This window comes from Symphodus melops (assembly GCF_947650265.1).
Source record: "Symphodus melops genome assembly, chromosome: 23".
Lineage (NCBI taxonomy): Eukaryota > Metazoa > Chordata > Actinopteri > Labriformes > Labridae > Symphodus > Symphodus melops.
Window position 1 is genome coordinate 7,189,038 of NC_136713.1, and position 18,399 is coordinate 7,207,436.

General features: G+C 43.5%; 3 protein-coding genes across 9 annotated transcripts in view; 2 read left to right on the forward strand and 1 right to left on the reverse strand.

Moving 5' to 3' along the window:
• LOC306818543 (sodium channel protein type 2 subunit alpha-like) overlaps positions 1 to 6,613 on the forward strand; it is a 29,025-nt gene extending 22,412 nt beyond the window's left edge. For all 5 annotated transcript variants that reach the window (XM_079336182.1, XM_079336184.1, XM_079336183.1 and 2 more), the window contains 7 exons: positions 28 to 150; positions 1,199 to 1,474; positions 1,710 to 1,763; positions 1,859 to 1,996; positions 2,700 to 2,804; positions 2,916 to 3,186; positions 3,267 to 6,613. In XM_079336182.1, the coding sequence (XP_079192308.1) occupies positions 28 to 150; positions 1,199 to 1,474; positions 1,710 to 1,763; positions 1,859 to 1,996; positions 2,700 to 2,804; positions 2,916 to 3,186; positions 3,267 to 4,459 (2,160 nt within the window). In that variant the 3' untranslated portion in view covers positions 4,460 to 6,613. The remainder of the gene's footprint in view (positions 1 to 27; positions 151 to 1,198; positions 1,475 to 1,709; positions 1,764 to 1,858; positions 1,997 to 2,699; positions 2,805 to 2,915; positions 3,187 to 3,266) is intronic.
• A 2,234-nt stretch (positions 6,614 to 8,847) lies between these two features.
• On the reverse strand, positions 8,848 to 14,295 carry LOC306818552 (uncharacterized protein). 3 transcript variants are annotated; one of them, XM_079336209.1, is made up of 5 exons: positions 14,000 to 14,295; positions 12,136 to 12,296; positions 11,598 to 11,854; positions 11,173 to 11,484; positions 8,848 to 10,483 (listed from the first exon to the last, which is right to left on the reverse strand). In XM_079336209.1, exons 2-5 carry the CDS (start codon positions 12,278 to 12,280, stop codon positions 9,359 to 9,361), a joined length of 1,839 nt encoding a protein of 612 aa, XP_079192335.1. In that variant the 5' UTR covers positions 12,281 to 12,296; positions 14,000 to 14,295; the 3' UTR covers positions 8,848 to 9,358. The 3 variants fall into 3 exon arrangements, with proteins under 3 accessions (XP_079192335.1, XP_079192336.1, XP_079192334.1); XM_079336210.1 differs by having other exon boundaries at positions 11,188 to 11,484; positions 12,136 to 12,293; positions 14,000 to 14,294; XM_079336208.1 differs by having other exon boundaries at positions 12,136 to 12,293; positions 14,000 to 14,294.
• Positions 14,296 to 14,353: 58 nt separating this feature from the next.
• The window catches only part of xirp2a (xin actin binding repeat containing 2a), a 50,989-nt gene continuing 46,943 nt past the window's right edge, over positions 14,354 to 18,399 (forward strand). The window contains exons 1-2 of the mRNA XM_079336180.1: positions 14,354 to 14,420; positions 16,018 to 16,119. The gene's annotated coding sequence lies outside the window, so the exon portion shown is untranslated. The remainder of the gene's footprint in view (positions 14,421 to 16,017; positions 16,120 to 18,399) is intronic.

Genomic DNA, 18,399 nt, shown 5'->3' on the forward strand with positions numbered 1-18,399 from the left:
CTGCTCGTCTCTCTTATCTTCTCCCAGGTGTCTCTGGTCAGTCTGGTGGCCAATGCTCTGGGCTACTCTGAGCTCACAGCCATCAAATCTCTGAGGACGCTGCGAGCCCTCCGGCCCCTGAGGGCCCTGTCTCGGTTTGAGGGTATGAGGGTAAGGACAGATCTGGAACTGCAGCAACGAAGACGCGACTTGCACAATGTGGCTGTTTGTGGGCAAGCTGAAAGCGAGCATGTCTGCATGTTTGAAAAATCGTTGACATCTCTGGTTTAGAATAATCATCCTCTGCATCCTCAGAGATTATGAACTTAGCATTGTAAGCTAAGCGAGGCTGTGCTAAGCTAGCAAGCGCCTGTTTTCAACCTCACATTCATTTATGTTATCCAGCTCTAAGAACTAAAACAGATGAATGTATCGTCTTGTACAGCTGCAATTGAAAATATGCAAAGTTTCTGAAGCTGCGAGCTGCTTTCAGCGACCTCCTAAACAACAAGCAATTGTTAGCTGCGTCATGTTTATTTGAGTTGCCTGTTTAAAGCCACAGAGACACGTGCTAGTCCTCTGCATGGTGTTTTATGCTTCAGTAGGATTTATTTGTACATTTATAGAGCTCTGATCCGTCTGACAGCTGATTGTTGGATGTCAGTTAATGGTTCAAGCTTGTTGTCAGGGCGCATGAATGTAAGTCTGCATGCCGACAACTTCTCTAACGATCGTCTCCACTACTTCTTCTTTCTGCATGAGCTCGCTCACATCGTGTCAGCCGCAGATGACTGTGATTACTCTAGCCTTGTTCTCTGACGTTGCTTGTGTGGTGCCTTCGACCTGTAATTTTTTTCTTTGTTGTGTGTCTTTTTTCATTTACAGTCAAACAAAATGTTGTGACTTCATCCCGCCTCTCTAAGGTTTTTTTCTGTTTTGCTTTTTTACCTATCAAATGTTAGCTTTTTTTCACCTGTCCACCTTCCTCTTTCCAACTGTGATGTTGTTAAATTCTCTTTGTAGATTTTTAATGTATGCAGCCGATATGTATGAAATAATAATGCAGGACTGCATTTTTAAAAAAAATGGCTCTGGAGGCCGTAGCTTTTACAGCTCAATCAACTCAGCACAAGTGATTTAAATGATTGACACCAAAAATCAGGCTGACTATTTTTGGGTGGTGCGCGCTGAGCGTGTGCATGTGCTCCGCCCTCCCCAGGTCGTGGTGAACGCTCTGCTCGGGGCCATCCCCTCCATCATGAACGTGCTGCTGGTCTGCCTCATCTTCTGGCTCATCTTCAGCATCATGGGCGTCAACCTGTTCGCGGGGAAGTACTACTACTGCGTCAACACCACCACAGACGTGATCCTCCCCACCGACATCGTCAACAACAAGTCCGACTGCTTGAACTTAGTCAACGACAGCGCCCGCTGGAAGAATGTCAAGATAAACTTTGACAACGTCGGGGCCGGCTATCTGGCTCTGTTGCAAGTGGTGAGTTTAGTTTCAAAGACAGCAGGCCCGTCCTCGTCGATGTTTGCTTGTACTTTGCTAAATATTTTCAAGGATCAGTCGTTTCATCTGTGAAAAAATGATGACTTTTAAACATGAGGCCACATGAACAGTACAAAAGATATTATTCATGGTCCTTTAGTAACACTAGTGCAGAGTGATGAAGGTTGTTTGGCCCCTTCCACTCCTCACACTAACCCCTCTCATGTCTTCCCAGGCAACATTCAAGGGTTGGATGGACATCATGTATGCAGCCGTGGACTCCAGAAACGTACGTTGATATTCTCACCAATCAGCTCGGCTCTTTTCTGTATGACCATGATCCAGTAAGGTTGTGTCTTGTTGCTCTGTCCTACGCGTTTCCAGCTTGAAGAGCAGCCGGACTATGAGGTGAACCTGTACATGTACCTCTACTTTGTCATCTTCATCATCTTCGGCTCCTTCTTCACCCTCAACCTGTTCATCGGTGTCATCATCGACAACTTCAACCAGCAGAAGAAGAAGATGAGTTGCTTAAAATAACACGTAGTCAATAAAAAAAAAAAAAGTTTCTGTTTCAAAAACAGGTCGATTCCCAGTTATATGGTCCATCCTTCTGTCTGTAATACATGTTGAAGCTGCACTGTGTTGTGTTGTGCAATCCAACACACAACAGGTGCCAGTCCTGTGTCACACCGTGCCAACTACATGTGAAGTCTGGCTACAAAGAGACTGAAGCGTGTTTAGCCAAATCAGACCCACAGCTGCGTTAAAGGAAGTACTCAGCCACAAAATAATGGTTATCTGTAGGTTGGTGCCAAGATTTACTGAGGGGGGGAGGGGGGGGACTTCCTTCACACACATGCAGAGTTACAGTCCAGTCAACCAAGTAGAATTGGCATCACCCTAAAAAGAGAGAGAGGAGGGGGCGAGACACTGTACATCAGTCCGTGTGGCTCAGCAGCCACAGCGTCACACACACAGATGGGTGTTCAGTGTTGACACCAGTCATCCCTCCAGACACGCGTCACGCTCAGTGAGCACCGACTGCGACATGTGAGTCGCAGATGACGTAGCGAGGAGGAGGGATTCGTTTCTTTGACTGCATTGAGTGAAATTTGATCAGTAAACAAGAAGCACCTGATGCGACCTTTTCAAGAGCAGTATTTATCCTCTGACTTCGATCGACGAAGGTGGTTGTAACCAAGTGTTGTTGCCGTGTCTTTACTTTGGAGGTCAGGACATCTTCATGACAGAAGAGCAGAAGAAATACTACAACGCCATGAAGAAGCTTGGCTCCAAGAAACCACAAAAACCGATACCGCGACCAACAGTAAGACTCCCCAAGTGCACAGACCGCAGACTGCACTCAATTTAAGCATTACTAACGGGCCATAAAACACAAGTGTAAAAATAATTGTCCTTTATCCTTGTCTGCCCCCAGAATGCATTTCAAGGCTGCGTGTTTGACTGCATCACAAAGCAGGCCTTCGACATTGTGATCATGATCCTCATCTGCCTCAATATGGTGACGATGATGGTGGAGACGGACGACCAGACGCCGGAAATGGACAAGATCCTCTACCGGATCAACCTGGTGTTCATTGTGCTCTTCACTGGGGAGTGTGTGCTGAAGATGATCTCCCTGCGGCACTATTACTTCACTATCGGTTGGAATATCTTCGACTTTGTGGTGGTGATCTTGTCCATCGTAGGTAAGGGGATCGTCGTCGTTTGTGCAATCCCAGTCGACTTTGAGGGAAGTTGTTTACTGAGCGATGTTTTATCCTTCCAGGTATGTTTCTGTCGGAAGTTATCGAAAAGTACTTTGTGTCTCCAACACTGTTCCGAGTGATCCGTCTTGCCAGGATTGGTCGCATCCTTCGCCTTATCAAAGGTGCCAAAGGCATCCGGACGCTTCTCTTTGCCTTGATGATGTCCCTCCCCGCCCTCTTCAATATCGGCCTCCTCCTCTTCCTGGTCATGTTCATCTATGCCATCTTTGGCATGTCCAACTTTGCCTATGTTAAGCGTGAGGCAGGAATCGACGACATGTTCAATTTCGAGACTTTTGGGAACAGTATGATTTGTTTGTTTCAGATCACCACATCAGCTGGGTGGGACGGTCTGCTGGCGCCGATACTGAACAAAAGAGAACCGGACTGTGACAGCCAAATGGAGCACCCGGGGAATAATTACAAAGGTGACTGTGGCAACCCTTCAGTGGGCATCTTCTTCTTCGTCAGCTACATCATCATCTGTTTCCTCATCGTGGTCAACATGTACATCGCCGTCATCTTGGAGAACTTCAGCGTGGCGACAGAAGAGAGCGCCGAACCACTGAGCGAGGACGACTTTGAGATGTTCTACGAAGTGTGGGAGCGCTTCGATCCCGACGCCACTCAGTTCATGGAGTACAGCAAGCTGTCCGACTTTGCCGACGCCCTCGATCCACCGCTTCGAATGCAAAAGCCGAACATGATCCAACTCATCTCGATGGACCTGCCGATGGTGAGTGGCGAGCGCATCCACTGCCTCGACATCCTGTTCGCCTTCACTAAACGGGTCTTGGGCGAAGGGGGCGAGATGGACGTGCTACGCGGGCAGATGGAAGAGCGCTTCATGGCCTCGAACCCTTCGAAGGTGTCTTACGAACCAATCACCACCACCCTCCGCCGCAAACAGGAAGACATGTCGGCCACAATTATCCAACGAGCCTTCCGTCGCCACATGATCCGCCTGGCCATGAAGAAGGCGTCCGCCCTCTACAAGGAGCGGCTGAAGGAGGGAATCCGCGACCCGGACAAGGACGTGATGGTCATCTGCAAATTCAGCGAGAACTCCACATCGGATAAAACACAGATGACCCCGTCCACAGCGTCCCCGCCCTCTTACAACAGTGTGACCAAATCGCACAAGGACAAATATGAGAACGAGAATAGTGAAAAGGAAAACAAAGGGAAAGACTTGAAAGACCGAAAGAAATAGTCTTTAAAAAAGGGAACAAAATTCAAATAAACCAGAGACATGAAATAAATTTGTTTACAGCTTCAAACAAGGGTAGTTAGACGTACGCTTGTGTGTTGATTGTCCAGAGATGAGAAATGCAATGCCTCATGGGCCTAAAATGGGAGTGTGGTAATGTCTTATGTGAATTCATGGGGTCTCCTCAGAGTAGAAACAAATGGCCCAGCAGACGCTGCCAGAGATTGACTGGAACACAGAAAAGCCTCTCTGCAAAACGCTTGTGATTTTCCTATTGGTTGTTGTTACTATCTGACACACTTGAGTGTACTGTTAAGTTGTCTGTAGCTAGTGCTGCTACTATAAATCCAGTGTCTTGAATTTAACAATTGCTGTATCACTTAACAAGTACTCTGCATTACTAAAGTTTTTTTGTTTTTTTTAAGTTTAAAGTTTAAAGGTTACTTTGTTTTTTAATGAGAACGAATGTTTTCTACTTTATTGTCTCATTATCGTGAGAATGTGTCCGCACTGTTAAAATCACCAAGGGCAGAAGGAGTCAATGCTGGGAACAACTACAGAACTAGTACCACGCAGGGTCAGTGCCAGAATACTTTGTTTTGGTACACTACACCACGGTGAGACAAAAAGCATACTGTAGAAGTGCAACGGACAAACACATTGTATTCACTGGGCTGCCGTCAGTGAATGTTCAAATCTATATTTTGCTTCTGTCTGGATTGCCATTTCCCCTTTTCATCAGAAAAAAAAAGTCTCTGTCCAGAGAAGCTGAATGTATGCAAGGAATGAAAAACATTTAAAGAAGATGTTGACGTTTTTTTTTTTGGGAAACAGTCTTGTTTTTTTTTGCCAAGTGTTATATGAGAAGATTGACACCACTCGAGGTCTGCTATGAAACTATAAGCTGGAGCCTAACGACTGGAAACGCAGAAACCAGCTCGCCCTGCTCTCTCCAAAGTTCCAACAAGGCGGCTGCAAATACACCTCCAGCTTTTAATGACACGAGAACATTAGATAGTGTTCTTTATATCCCAACAATTCAATTCATCTTCTATATGTTGGCCCACAAGGATTTCAGTACTTTTATTGGCTCATCAACATGGTATCTGATGAACAGTCTCCAATAAACAGGTGCTATAATGAATGGCAAATTGTTATATATAAAATGGTCCCTGTCCATTTGTGAAAGAAATATCCGACATGTTTGCTTCTCCAGGTCGTAGCTCCATATTTAGCGAACACACAGACCGGTCAATGGTATTAAACTTCTTATCTACTTCTTGGCAAAAACAGAAAAAAAAAAAGTCTGAGTTATTTTTTTTTTTAACGTCATACATCTCATTTAACCACAGTCATATTGCAGTGTCTCCAAGTCCTATCAAATGTTTTCCTCCCCACATCTTCATCAGGTCCTGTAAAACAACTGAAGTAAAGCAACATACTCAAAAGAAAAAATGTCAATCTTTCTAGATTTCAGTCTAGGACATGACAATATATCCCTTCTAAAGGTTATATTATCACAAATGTTTGTGTGACTTTTCATGTTTCTTGGTTCTGAATCGAGAGGTAAGTGGTTTTTAATGTAGTGCTTTGGTTTTTAAATAATATAGCTATTTGGGCCCACAGTATGCATCACACTTACATTTTATGTAAGAGCACTTTTTATTCTCACTGCTATGTAATACCACATGTGGCGGTCATTCATGTAAGTGTGTGTGTGTGTGTATGAGGGACAGTTAAAGTGTGTGTGTATGTATGTGTATGTCTTATATGTAGATTTGTAAAAACAAAGGAGAGAATGTAGGCGTCTGTGTTTGTGCGAGCGAGTGTTTGCTGTGTGCATCTCGGCTCTGCAGGTTGCTTACATTCCTGAGATTATGAGAAAACATTTTTACTGTAGAAAAGTGCATTTTTTTCAGTCATCGGATTTGTTTTGCATCTTTTCTCGAGCATTTTTTTTTTCTGTTTCTGCAATGTAACGCGTGATGAAACACATGTATGGTCCCCGTTTCTGTAGATTCAAACCACGAAGTAATCAGTAGCCATCTCTCATTGCGCTTGTAGTGTTTTGGTGAACTGCATGCCAGAAGTGACTACTGTCCGCTCTAGGGTCATATGATTTTAAAGCCAAAAGAATAAAGGACATATTTTTTTGTACACGCTTGTTTATTTTTGTTCAGTTTCAGGACCTTTTTTTCCGGCGCTGGTCTGTGAAGTTTTTCTAAGTGGCGCCCGCTTTTGGACGAACCTGAAGTGTGATTGCTTTCCATGAAGATCTGGTTGAACAGGATCATCCATGTGGTTCAAGTACATGTGACACTTAAACTCTGTATCAATTTGCAAAATGTGAGAAGTGAGTTTTTTTTTTGTCATAACCAAAGATGTGGCAACAAAACACAAAATCTAGATTTCCAGAATAAAACGTATTTTGGGAAGCACATTCTGCATAAAGCTGGACTCATTGTGAGGTCAAAAGACATTGTGGAGGGCGGTGAGAGGCTCGACATTTTCTGATGTACAGTAGTTGAAATGGATACTAAACAAGATTAGGTTCTGTTTTAAGCCTCAGGCTAAGGTGTTGTAGATTGGCAGAAAACATTCCCATGGAGTGTGAGGTGAAGCGACACTCATTTTTTGCTTTGTGCTTTTTCTTGCTGGAAAAACAAACTTGACAATTCAAAATTATTTCCTACATAGGCTTCTTTGAGGATTTCCACAGGCCCCCCTGACCATAAGAAAACCAAACCATACCTGAAACCTGAGCAACCTTTTTTTTCCCCTGAGGAAGGCTGCAAGATATGAGAGCTCAAGGGGGAGACGGTAAGTAGACTACTACACATACTCCGATTTGGATGCAGTAAGAGGACAGAGGGAATCCTGGTTAAAAATGAGTCAGAATGATCGTAAATATTTGTCTGTTTGAAAAGCTGTCCTTTCAGCTCTTGTTTGAGAAGAGACAGACAAACATGTTGGATGGAGAGGGTGGTGCTACAGTGGATGAGGAAGGGGAGAAGGATGTGAGAAGCTGAGACCACCCCCACCCAGCAGGCCCCTCAAAACACTGTGCTGCTTCTCCCGTCCTGTTGCCTGGCAACCTATCGTCACAGCTCCACTGCCTCCTGTGATTGATCAGCAGCGTGTCTGAGGTTTTCTTACCCAGAATACCTTGCTTGCCCCACACACACTCACAGAAGCGAGAGATGACCTTGAGTTCCCAATGAAATAGTGTTTATCTGACATGTGCATCAAGGTTAAGGGATCATAAAGGACCAATGGACGTTTGTTTAAAATACCTGCTGCTGAGTACCTGTAAGTAATGAGCCGTTATATTTTTCTATACATGAATAGGCTGGGAAATGAGATAGAAACACAATAGCGTAAAGGCAGTAATATTAACTCAGCAGCACCCTCAAGCGGCCGAAACACGCAACGACCCCCGACCGGTGAGCGCAGGTGAAACAGCCTTGACAAATTATCTCAACAGGAAAGGTGTTATTTGATGTAGAAATGTTCCCAAATACTGTTTTTTATTTATTTTTATTTTATTTTACTAGAAAAAAAACAATTTGATTATTTATTTATATATATATATCTCTGATAGAGAACAGATGTTCCAAGCAAAACCAAAGTCACAATTTGTCCTCAGGCAAAGTACTTATCATGAAATATACTGACGTCTCAAAGAATGATTTAAACCCCTGATGGAAGAGTTAAAAGAAGGATGGATGACATAAGTAAATGGCGCCATCTAATGGTAGAACAGTAGAATACGCTTTGCTTACATTTACGAGTTGTGAATGAAGCATCCACTCCTAAATGTGACCACCAACAAAACAGATACACCTTAAAATGTATATGGAAGTCAAAATCATGTTTTAATAGTGTCTTAAATTAAATTAGAATTCACCCAAAGTTTTGGAGGTACAGAAAAAAAGCTGCTTTAAAACTCATGTCTACAAAATATTTAACGCTGCTAAATGCTCCACTATGGTCAAGCTAGTGGACCTTGCTCTTAACTTTGTCTACAGTTTGAAATGATAGGTAGTGTAGTGCAGGTTTATCAGCAGATGTTTGCAATGACAGATGCTTGCTGTTGATGCCAACAAAGGCAATGGGGTCAGGAACACCAGCTGAACATGCTGAAATGCAACAGGAGCTCCTCTATGAGCTGAGGACTAGAGCTGTACCTCTCTGATTTTCAAACCTGTAGTAATATAAACTGTAGTGTGTCTTAATGTGGCTGATTATATCCGCTTTGAAATATGACCAAAGTGAAGAAATGCTCCAGGGAGTTCAGAAAACAGTTGCTGAAGTGTTTAGAATAAAGACATACTGCTAGTAAGGTCAAACGTTGAACGCACACACACACAAAAAAGAAGCTATTGTAGGAATTTTCTTGACGTGTTTTATCATTGTACAGTCTGTGTTGATCTGGAAACATCTTAGGTCAACTGAACACATGCTATACAGACAGCCATTAAAGAACAGTTAGCAGCAATGTTGAGACACCAACCGGTACAGTGAAAAAAAGTGAAACAACACAAGCACCTCAAAATATGGATTTGTCATAGATGCCAGTCACAGCCACAACACATGCTGTAATGATGAAATACTTTATAACAGGTCATAAATTACACAAATCATGTACAGAAACATTGTTGTTGAGTTTTATTTTGAATCATCTGTATTTTTTTTTAATGCAAACCAATGGCCTTAGAATGGTTCAAAGACAAATGGAGCTAAAATGATTGCGTCTTTCAGCTTTCTGTGTCAAAATCAGACCCATCCTGTCTTTGGAGGTGCACTAAACCAGAATAAATCAAACCGATGGGTTGAACACAATGCTTGAATATAGATTGCCACGTAATAACTGAACCCTCTCAACGTGAAGAATTTGACTCATCAGGTACTCTGTGAGCACGACGAGCTTGTTATGTGACCAGCATCCCCCCGCAGTCCTGGTTGCGTCAGCTCCCTTATTCCCTCACCTGTTTGCTCCAAAGACCCAGTCGGAGCCTCAGTCTGTGAGTCACGACGGTCTGGATTGTTCTGGAGGTCTGTCAAATGCGGCAGTTCTTCGCTTGTACCAGCAGGGGCAGTGTTCCTCTCACGGGTTTCTACATGTGAGCAAGTTTGGAGAGTTAGGGAGTCTGTGGGGTCGGGGAAATGGCAGGGGATGCTCTGCAGCTCTGTTTGGTTGCAGATGTCTGTCTTTATTTTAGATTCTAACACGGCCTCGACTGTGGGGAGTGTTTGGGTGACGCTGGCATTTTCTGTGACAAAATGATGGTTGTCGTTAGCGGAGCTGTCTGTTTGATAATGCATGGAGGGAGAGCTGTGGAAGGGGTTACCGAGACTCAGGAGTGTGTTGTTAGAGTAACTCAGCACAGAGGGAAGTGGAACCGAGTAAGGTGGAGGACCTTGCAAGGAGCAACCCCAGTCTCCCTCGTCATCCTCGTCTTCCTCCCCGTCATCATCCTCATCTTCCTCATCCTCCTCCTCTTCTTCCTCTTCCTCTTCCTCCTCTTGGTCGATTGTTTCTAAGCTGTGTGTGCTGCAGTCCGAAAGCCCACTACAAACACTACTCCCGTCCTCGTCTTCCTCGTACGCCTCATCATCCTCTTCGTCGTCGTCCTCTTCCTCCTCTTCGTCGTCCTCATCGTCGTCCTCCTCTTCATCTAGATGTAATTCTGTGTCGCCTGTGTTCTGGAGGTTCATTATGGGAATGTGCGGCGTGCCACTCATCAGTGGGAACTGCAGGTTCGGCTGCTGCTGCTGCTGCTGCTGCTGCTGCTGGACCAAGGAGGAGTCACCATGGTAACCGTTGCCATTGGTTACAAGCTGCTGCTCCGGCTGCTGCTGATGCTGATGCTGATGCTGCTGCTCCTCCCGGCTCTTCTCCAGCTCCAGCTTCATGATGGTGTGCAGGAAGTGGGTGCGCACTCGGACCGGGTTGAACTCCAGACGTCCCGTGTTGTTGCTGCAGCCTTCTTTGGTGCAGCCGCAAGGGAAGGACATACGGTCCACCTGAGGAAAGAGAATACACGTCACAATGGGTGATGTATGTGTAAAATAATAATACCCCTTTTTGCAGTAGAACGTCACGAAATATGTCATTGATATTAATGCAAGCCTCAAGCAGACATACAGTTGATTTCTCTTCGTCTTCATGTTATCATGAATACATTTCAGTTGCTTTTCAAGATCTCCAATTATTTTTCTCTCTGGGCAACGCTGGTGTTCGCTGGACTTTGCTACTAAAGCAATGCACCAAAAGGCTTGAGGAGCAACGTTTACTGTTTTATGAAGTGCAAGAATTTGCCTTTTAATTGCAAAAAAAAAAAAATGGAATGTTGTCCATCGACTTTTAACACAAGCCTTGCTCGTTAGCAGCTGCCATTAGCAGTTGTCAAAGCTAAAGGATGACTTGAAAAAAAATGTTATGACTAAAAAAAATGGGAATTTGCATTTGCTGGATTTAAGATACTTTTTAATCTATTTTTAAGTTTAGGCAGTACAATAACCAATCACAGTTTGACTTTGACATGTCGCCATAGATTGTCCTTCGATTGGAATCACAGCTTTCAGCAATTAAGACAACAATATGAAGTCTTTCTTCTTTCTGAGCAACAGTTTGATTTGATTGCAGTTGATTTTTTTAGTTTTGCTGCACATAGAAACATTAACAACACTTGAGTATTTTAGATGGGCCTCACCACAGTTCCATTTACCTGGCACTTAATGCCGGCCAGGCTGCAAGCACAGGTCTCCGGGTCGCATATCCCCCGGCAGCGGCACCCACACTCCTCTCGGGACATGCGGAGGGAACGTAGCTCGTTCTTCTCCTCCACGTCGATGCGTCGGACCCCCGAGGAACGCAGGAGTGAGCGCCGCCGTCTGGTCGTCAGAGGCTGCAGGAAGAAGTAATCGTCCACCTCTGTGTTGTCCACGTCCAGGTCGTCTTCGGAGATGTCATCCAGCGTCAGGGTGTCCGCCTCCATGGATGACACAGTGCCATTCTTAGTCAGCTGCAGGGCAGAAAAAAAGTGAGTCAATATAATGATGCATGGTGAATGTATTCCTGCTCAAAAATGAAATCCCTCAGGATGATTATAAAAATGTATTGAGCCATCCGACTGACTTTGAGTTTGATGGCATTGAGTTTCTCCTCTTTAAGATGATCCCTCAGCATATTCCGGTGGCTCTGCTTCTGCTCCATGGCGAACTCTCTGAGGGTGAAGCGCTTGACCCCGCTGTGACGTGGAGACATCCCGAGGGTGCTGCCGCCCTGGGTGGGCACGCTGGTGAAGCCCTGGCGCCTGTTGAAGTAGTAGACGGTCACGCTTTCGAAGTGGACGTTGCGGCCCCGCAGTCGTTTCGACTGCTGCTGGAGAGAGGCTGAGGTTGAGACAGAAAAGATGGAGACTCAGGGTGTTTCTATGTGCAGGAATAAAAAGGAGCGGCAACCAAAGTCCAACAAAGTGAGGAAAAGCTTCATTATAATGTATGATAATGTAAAAGTATTATTTTAATGTTTCATCTTCTCAGTGTTCTGGCTCATTCTAAAACTATAGAGACGTTGTTTATATGTGACCTGAGCTTTTTCCTATTTTAAAAAATAAATAATAAAAACACGAGCTGGAGATGCTGACATGAGCAGTGTTGTAATGTGATCTTACAGTCCAGCAGTCCAGAGGGGACGGGATGGTTGAGACTATCGCTGCTGTTGCCGCTGTCGCTGCAGGAAACGTCGTCGTCAGAGCCCGGCAGGGACAGGTACGGGCTCGGGCCCTCCTCCAGCTTCCTCTTCAGGATCCCACTCATTGTGTGGCACTTCCTACTGGGAGCAAGGGACAGAGTTTAAAGTGGTCTATGTTAGCTTTCATAAATGTGGTGAATAATAGTTATTAGTGTTAATCGCATAGGACTACTCTTTACTCAATGCACGACTTCGTAAAATAAAATCTGACCTTCTTTGTCACGTCAAAGAAAATAATTGTTGCCTATTCGCTAACATGAGGATGTTTTGTCCCCGATGTTAACAAAGTCCCCAGATTGGACCAAATTGTTTTATCAATTTCTTGATTTTCTTCCTTTTTTTCTCAATCGCCTCGGGAGACGATCCATTCTGTTTCAGGTGTGCAAAACAATACAGGCTTGTTTTGTAACAGTGTTCAGCCTTCTGAACATCTGCAGGAATACTTCATTAGCAACAAAGGAGGGTTTTTTTTTTTTTTCCTCCTTGTTGATTTTGTCACATGCATGTGTAAGTAGTGTTTTTCAACCGCAACACAAATCTCAGCTTGCTGTCTTTAGCAGTCAATCCCATCACTGACTGAAAAGTGAGCCTGCTGTTTATCACTTCGTCTGCTACCATCAGCTGTTTCGGGCATCAATAATGACAATGAAGGCATCGTCTGTATTGTCAGTAATGATCTTGTTTGCTTTGTTAAATCATAAAGAGACATCAGTGTTCATTTTTTGTCGGTTTTATAACCAGTAAAAAAAACCTCCTCACTGGAGCTTTAAACATAAAATATTCTACAAAGTACAACAATAAAAATTAAAAAAAAGCTCTGCACGACAAGATTAAACGGGGATTATATTAGAAGTTGCATTTTAATGCTCGTCTCCTCTCAATGACTGTTGCTAAACTTTGCGCTGCTACAAAAGACCCATAAAGAGTTGTGCTCACCATTATTTTGAAAAGCTGATATTTTGTGATCTCACTGGATGCTTTTGTGGGAAATTGAGAAGCACTTCTGATACGCAACAATTTGCACACATGGAGGGATCTGTTGCACACTGTGTTGAACAGCCCTGTTAACAGTAAGTGTAAGCCAGCCCTCGCTTTTCTATCGATACTTACATTTCACATTTTATAAAAAGTGTGGAGTTGAGTGCTTGGACTGCTGGAGGATTACATCATATGCAGCAGAGCTGGATGCTGGGCCAAGCTTCTCCTCTCTTAGGCTTTTGTCTCCTCTCTCCTGCTACCTTCTGCAAAATGACTTCTCCTCTGTCACGTCGTTTGCATTTTATCTTCATCTCCAATCCTTAATCTACTTATTTATCACCCTTATTTCTAATCCTATGTCCTTGTATCCTCCCTTCTCTGTACTATCACTTATATATTTTTTTTGCTCCAGCTCAGTGGTGGAAAAAAACCCCTGTAAAACCAGAGAAATGTGTAGTCGAAGATACATTAAACACACCATTGCATCCTCCAGTGTATGTGATGTCATAGAAGGTGTTGCAGTTTTCCTTGCAGCCAAAAGGGGTTCCTGTGTTTCTCTTTCCCCTAAACGTCCCCAGTCAGGCTTTTTTAACCGGTGCCATTTAGAGCACCAAATCTGCACACACACACACACTTGCTCACGTGTCTGCATTCAGACGCAACCTCCCACTCCCCATGCATGTCCACATCCTTCACACTAAACAGGAGATTTCTTATTGACCAATGTTCATTAGCATCATCCTGTGAGGCCGGCGTTTTTGCATGCACGAGTCCTGCATGTGAGCGTGTTTTTGACCGCCACTGACCTCTTTCCTTGTCTTGCCTTTGGTTTTCCAGGAAGTCCTCGACTCTCTCCTCTGCATCACCAGCAGCGGCCGAACATCCCCATGTGTCGTGATGATGCAGTGAGCGCTGCCATGATGCCCGCTTTCTCCCTCTCTCCCTCTCTCTTTCTCTCTCTCTCTCTCTCTCTCTCTCTCTCTCTCTCTCTCTCCTTCTCCAGCCGCCTCTGGCACTGTTTCACAGCACTGGAGCACCTCTGCCTCTGTCTCTTTCTCCTGCGCTCTTCCTCTGCACCCTCTCGCTGTCAACTCTCTCTCACTGTCTGATTCTCGCCTGCTCTGCACCCCCTCCTCTCTCTCTCTCTCTCTCTCTCTCTCTCTTGCTATTCACAAAGACTTGTTAGCTCGATGCTGCTGCCGGCTGAAGCGCTGGAGCTTGACTGAGGTGAAGCAAGCCCTTGGAGATCATAGGGGGGAAAAAAAGCGTGGGGGGGGGGGTGGGGGTGGGGTGGGGGGGTGTAGATGTGGTGGTGGGTTTGATGGGGTGGGGGTTGGAAAGTGTAGATTCTGCTGTGTGAAGTACCTCTTTTGCACAGTGTGCAGGAGGACTACTAACAAACATATGAGCACTGTTTACAATCATTATTAGAAAAATGAGAAGTTGACACATTGAGTTTCTCCATCTTCTCATAATTTCACATTCATCTGTTGATGTCACATTTTTAACCATTTGGCGTGTATAATTGGCGCTGCTTTTTTTTTTTTTTTTTGCTTTGTGTTCGTTTGATTCGGCTCATTTGACATTTTGATGAATATCTGGGACAATTTGATGAGAGTAAACAGAGACGATGACCGGGAAGTCGTTTATTTTTCACTGTGCCTTTACACAGAGGAAATATGCTGAATTAGGCAAGTTTATGGATATTTACGAAAGGGAAAAATGCTAATAAAATCAGCTAAAAGGGATGAAAAAGGTTTTACACTAGCCAGTAAACTATATAGACTGTATAACTATTGACATAGCCCATCCTAATTTAAAATTGTCTGTTAAAAGTAGTTCGTTTTTTTCTTGTTTTAGCTTTCACATGTATTAGTTTCCTCTATTTTGACAGATATCAGTGTGTTAATTCACAGGATTGTCAGTAAATTGGAAGATAACACATTTGTCAGTCAAAACATTAACAATGGTTTACTTCACTTTGCTATTTAATCATGAATAACGTCCAATAAGAATTAGAATGTTATTCCAGTGAGCCTCCCCTTGATGAAAAAGCTAAAAATAGAATTAACGAAATAAAATATATGATTTAAACCAAATTGTAAATAGTAGATGGAATTTATTAGGAGGAGTATTATCACTATAAAAGCATTTCTTTGGAAATAGTCATTAGCAGCCCAACCCCCACCATCACACCGAGCCCTTAAACATTGTTGCTATAGCAATGCTAGGCACAGAATTTGTCTCTCTTCCTTTTTAAAGCTTGAAAATATTGGAGATACAGCAAGCTAGGACTGTAGCCTTGAGTTTCTAACATACTGCACAGAGAGAGAGAGAGAGAGAGAGAGAGAGAGAGAGAGAGAGAGAGAGAGAGAGAGAGAGAGTGTTGCAGTGCCTCATCTGTTTCCTTTTTCTTTTTTTTTCCAGTCCTGCACAGAGGCATTGGGAAATAAAAAAAAACAGCAACATTGAAAGACAAACAAAGGTATCATTAAAAATCACCTCATTATGTTGTAGTTTCTCAAATAACAGACACGATATATGTATTTGAAAGGTTTTATAAACATGTGGAACATACTGTGCTGCCTCAACATCTGGCACAGATTGTTCTCGTTTCACTTTGTTGAAGGATCTCCTTTTCTGGCTGTTTGCTTTTTGGGATGAAACTACGAAAAGTTGTTCATTAGAATTCTTTTTACGAAAAGTGTCAGCAATTAATAAGAAAATGATGAAATGAAATGTTACGCTTTAAAACGCACGAGTGCTGAAAACAAGTCGCTATCTTCCACTCACGGAGGCTTTTTGGTTTTGCTCTGAATTGCAGTGATTTTTCCTGGCAGAGTTGGAGCGGCACTGTGCTGGAGAGACGGACTGATCCTACCAATCAGCTTCCATGGCAACGGGCCACGAGAGGGAGGGGTGGAAGGTAGGTGGTGGAGTGGTGGGGGGGGTGGGGGGGTGGGCAGAGGGAGTCGGAGGATGAAGAGAGGGAGGAGGAGGGGTCGGGGGGAGGTGGGGGCTGGGATGTGGCAGCTCCTAACGCTGAAACATGAGGGGAAAGCTGGAGGTGGTTTTCACAGCGAGAGACGGAGAGAACAGCGCGTGTACACAGAGAAAAAAAAGAGCAATAGAGCTGAAAAGATAAGCCATTAAAATATGCATCCTTTTAGACCATTCTTGTCTATTTATTTATGCAGGATACTTCATGATTGGAATCAGATAAAAGGAGTATAACTACCAAACGAGCTGCGTTTAATGGGAGTTCTCTCTAAATAGTCTGGACACACCCTTCTTTGTAGGTAAAGGTTTCCAACACAAGAGACCCTGTAAACCCACAGTTCAGCATCTGATAATCAATCAATCAAACTTTATTTGTGTCACACTTTTTATACAAAGATGCATCCCAAAGTGCTTTACATCATAGTAAATAAAACAGCAACAACACAACTCCCTCCCCCCACCCCACAATTCAAAAAGGAAGGTAAAATAAGTTGATTAAAAACAGGTACTGACAGACCCAGGAAACGCTATCAGTAATTCTTCAATGAAGAAACACTGGTGGTTAAAAATGTGTTTAAAGCCACTGAGATAAAATGAGGTTCAGTTAAAAGTCAGACTGAAAACGAAGGTCTTGAGTGTGTGTTTCAAACTGTTTACATGGTGTTCTGCCCTCAGGTCTCCAGGTAAACTGTTCCGACCCTGTAGGTTTTATTTTGGACATTTGGAACAACTAAAAGACCACTTCCAGAAGACCTGAGAGCTCTTGTAGCCTCATAAGTTAAAAGCAAATGGGATAAATAAGGCGGGAGCAAGAGCATTAAAAGCTTTAAATAACCAATAAAAAAATCTTAAAATCAATTTTAAATAAATCTTTAAGCTCACTGTTTTCTGGCTTCTCTGGCTTGTTCAACAAAATGGCTGCCATTCGGATATTAGCGTTGTTCTATTGAGATGTTCAAATGTGTCCAATAAGGGTGGGATTTATAGTTGTTTTTTTTTTTACTGCAGATGTACAAACTCATTACTGAAATAGTTTAGCAAGAGAACTTAAATGAGGTAATTCTGTTGTCTTCTGATATCGTTTCCATCGGTGTGAATGACAAGCAGGAGTGCGAGGCTCTCGCTCTGTGACAACACCCCTCCACTGTAAGTTTGAGCTTCAACTTGAGCCATGAGCCCATCATTAATTCCCATCCCCTGTCCGGCTCGGCTGCCTTGGCGGGTGTAATTGTTTCCCAAGGGATCCAGATAAATGGCTCAGCTGTCTAGCTCCTCCGTGATCCACAGATCCGTGTGTGTGTGTGTGTGTGTGTGTGTGTGTGTGTGTGTGTGTGTGGGGATGATGTGGTGTGAGCGCAAGAGACAGAAAGCGAGAGAGAAGGATGGGCTTCTTCGCCTCAGGGGAACAAATAATAGCCTGTATAACATCACTTTAACTTCGTGGGTTGTATTCAAATCTCAGACGAAGGCACGCTTTTAAACAGCTGATATAATATTTTAAATCAAACAGGAGCCGTTTAATTGTTATTATTTTTTAAATAGAGTTTAATCCTAACAAGGACAACTGCATGCAAGGATGTAGTATATCTTGTCTCCTTTGTAGTCTTAAATGTCTCTTTAATACCAGTCATCTGGTCCAACTACACGAGGCAGATTGCTGTACTTGGCAAGTTGATTTCCCCACCTCTAACTCTCTCTGAAACCATCTTTTCCCATGTGTTAAACGTGGAGATTAAAGGGATACTTCACCCATTTACATGAAGCTGTGTATCATTAGAAACATGGTAGTAGTGTTGAATGGTCGTGAATCCAGCCCTCATTCTGCCCTGAGACTGATACTACCATGTTTCTAATGATACAAAGCTTCATGCAAATGGGTGAAGTATCCCTTTAATGGATTGTCTTTCAGCAGCTGCACTCACCTGGTGTCGCAGGACTAAATCAGACCCCCTCTAATTAGCTTGAAAGGAAAATGAACAGAAGCCTGAGTCATAGATTTAAAAAAACGGTACCCAACGAGAAAGACGCAGAGCTACAAATGTCCTTAATTGTTTGTGAAACACGGTTAAAGACGGTGATTAATTTGTCCCATTTGATGAACAGTTCTCCATCCATTATCCTAATTCTGTTAGAAATTCATCATCCATCAAGTTGAATGAAATTCCAACTAATAGGAAAGTGACTAAGACTTGACAACGCTCTGCGC

Bases quoted from the DNA above. Each gene is read 5' to 3' on its own strand.
- LOC306818552 (XM_079336209.1), bottom strand. From the start codon at position 12,280: ATGAGTGGGATCCTGAAGAGGAAGCTGGAGGAGGGCCCGAGCCCGTAC. The intron at 11,855-12,135 runs GTAAGATCACAT...TCTCAACCTCAG, and splicing joins CCCCTCTGGACTGCTGGACT to CCTCTCTCCAGCAGCAGTCG. The intron at 10,484-11,172 runs GTGAGGCCCATC...CTCTTTCCTCAG, and splicing joins GCCAGGTAAATGGAACTGTG to GTGGACCGTATGTCCTTCCC.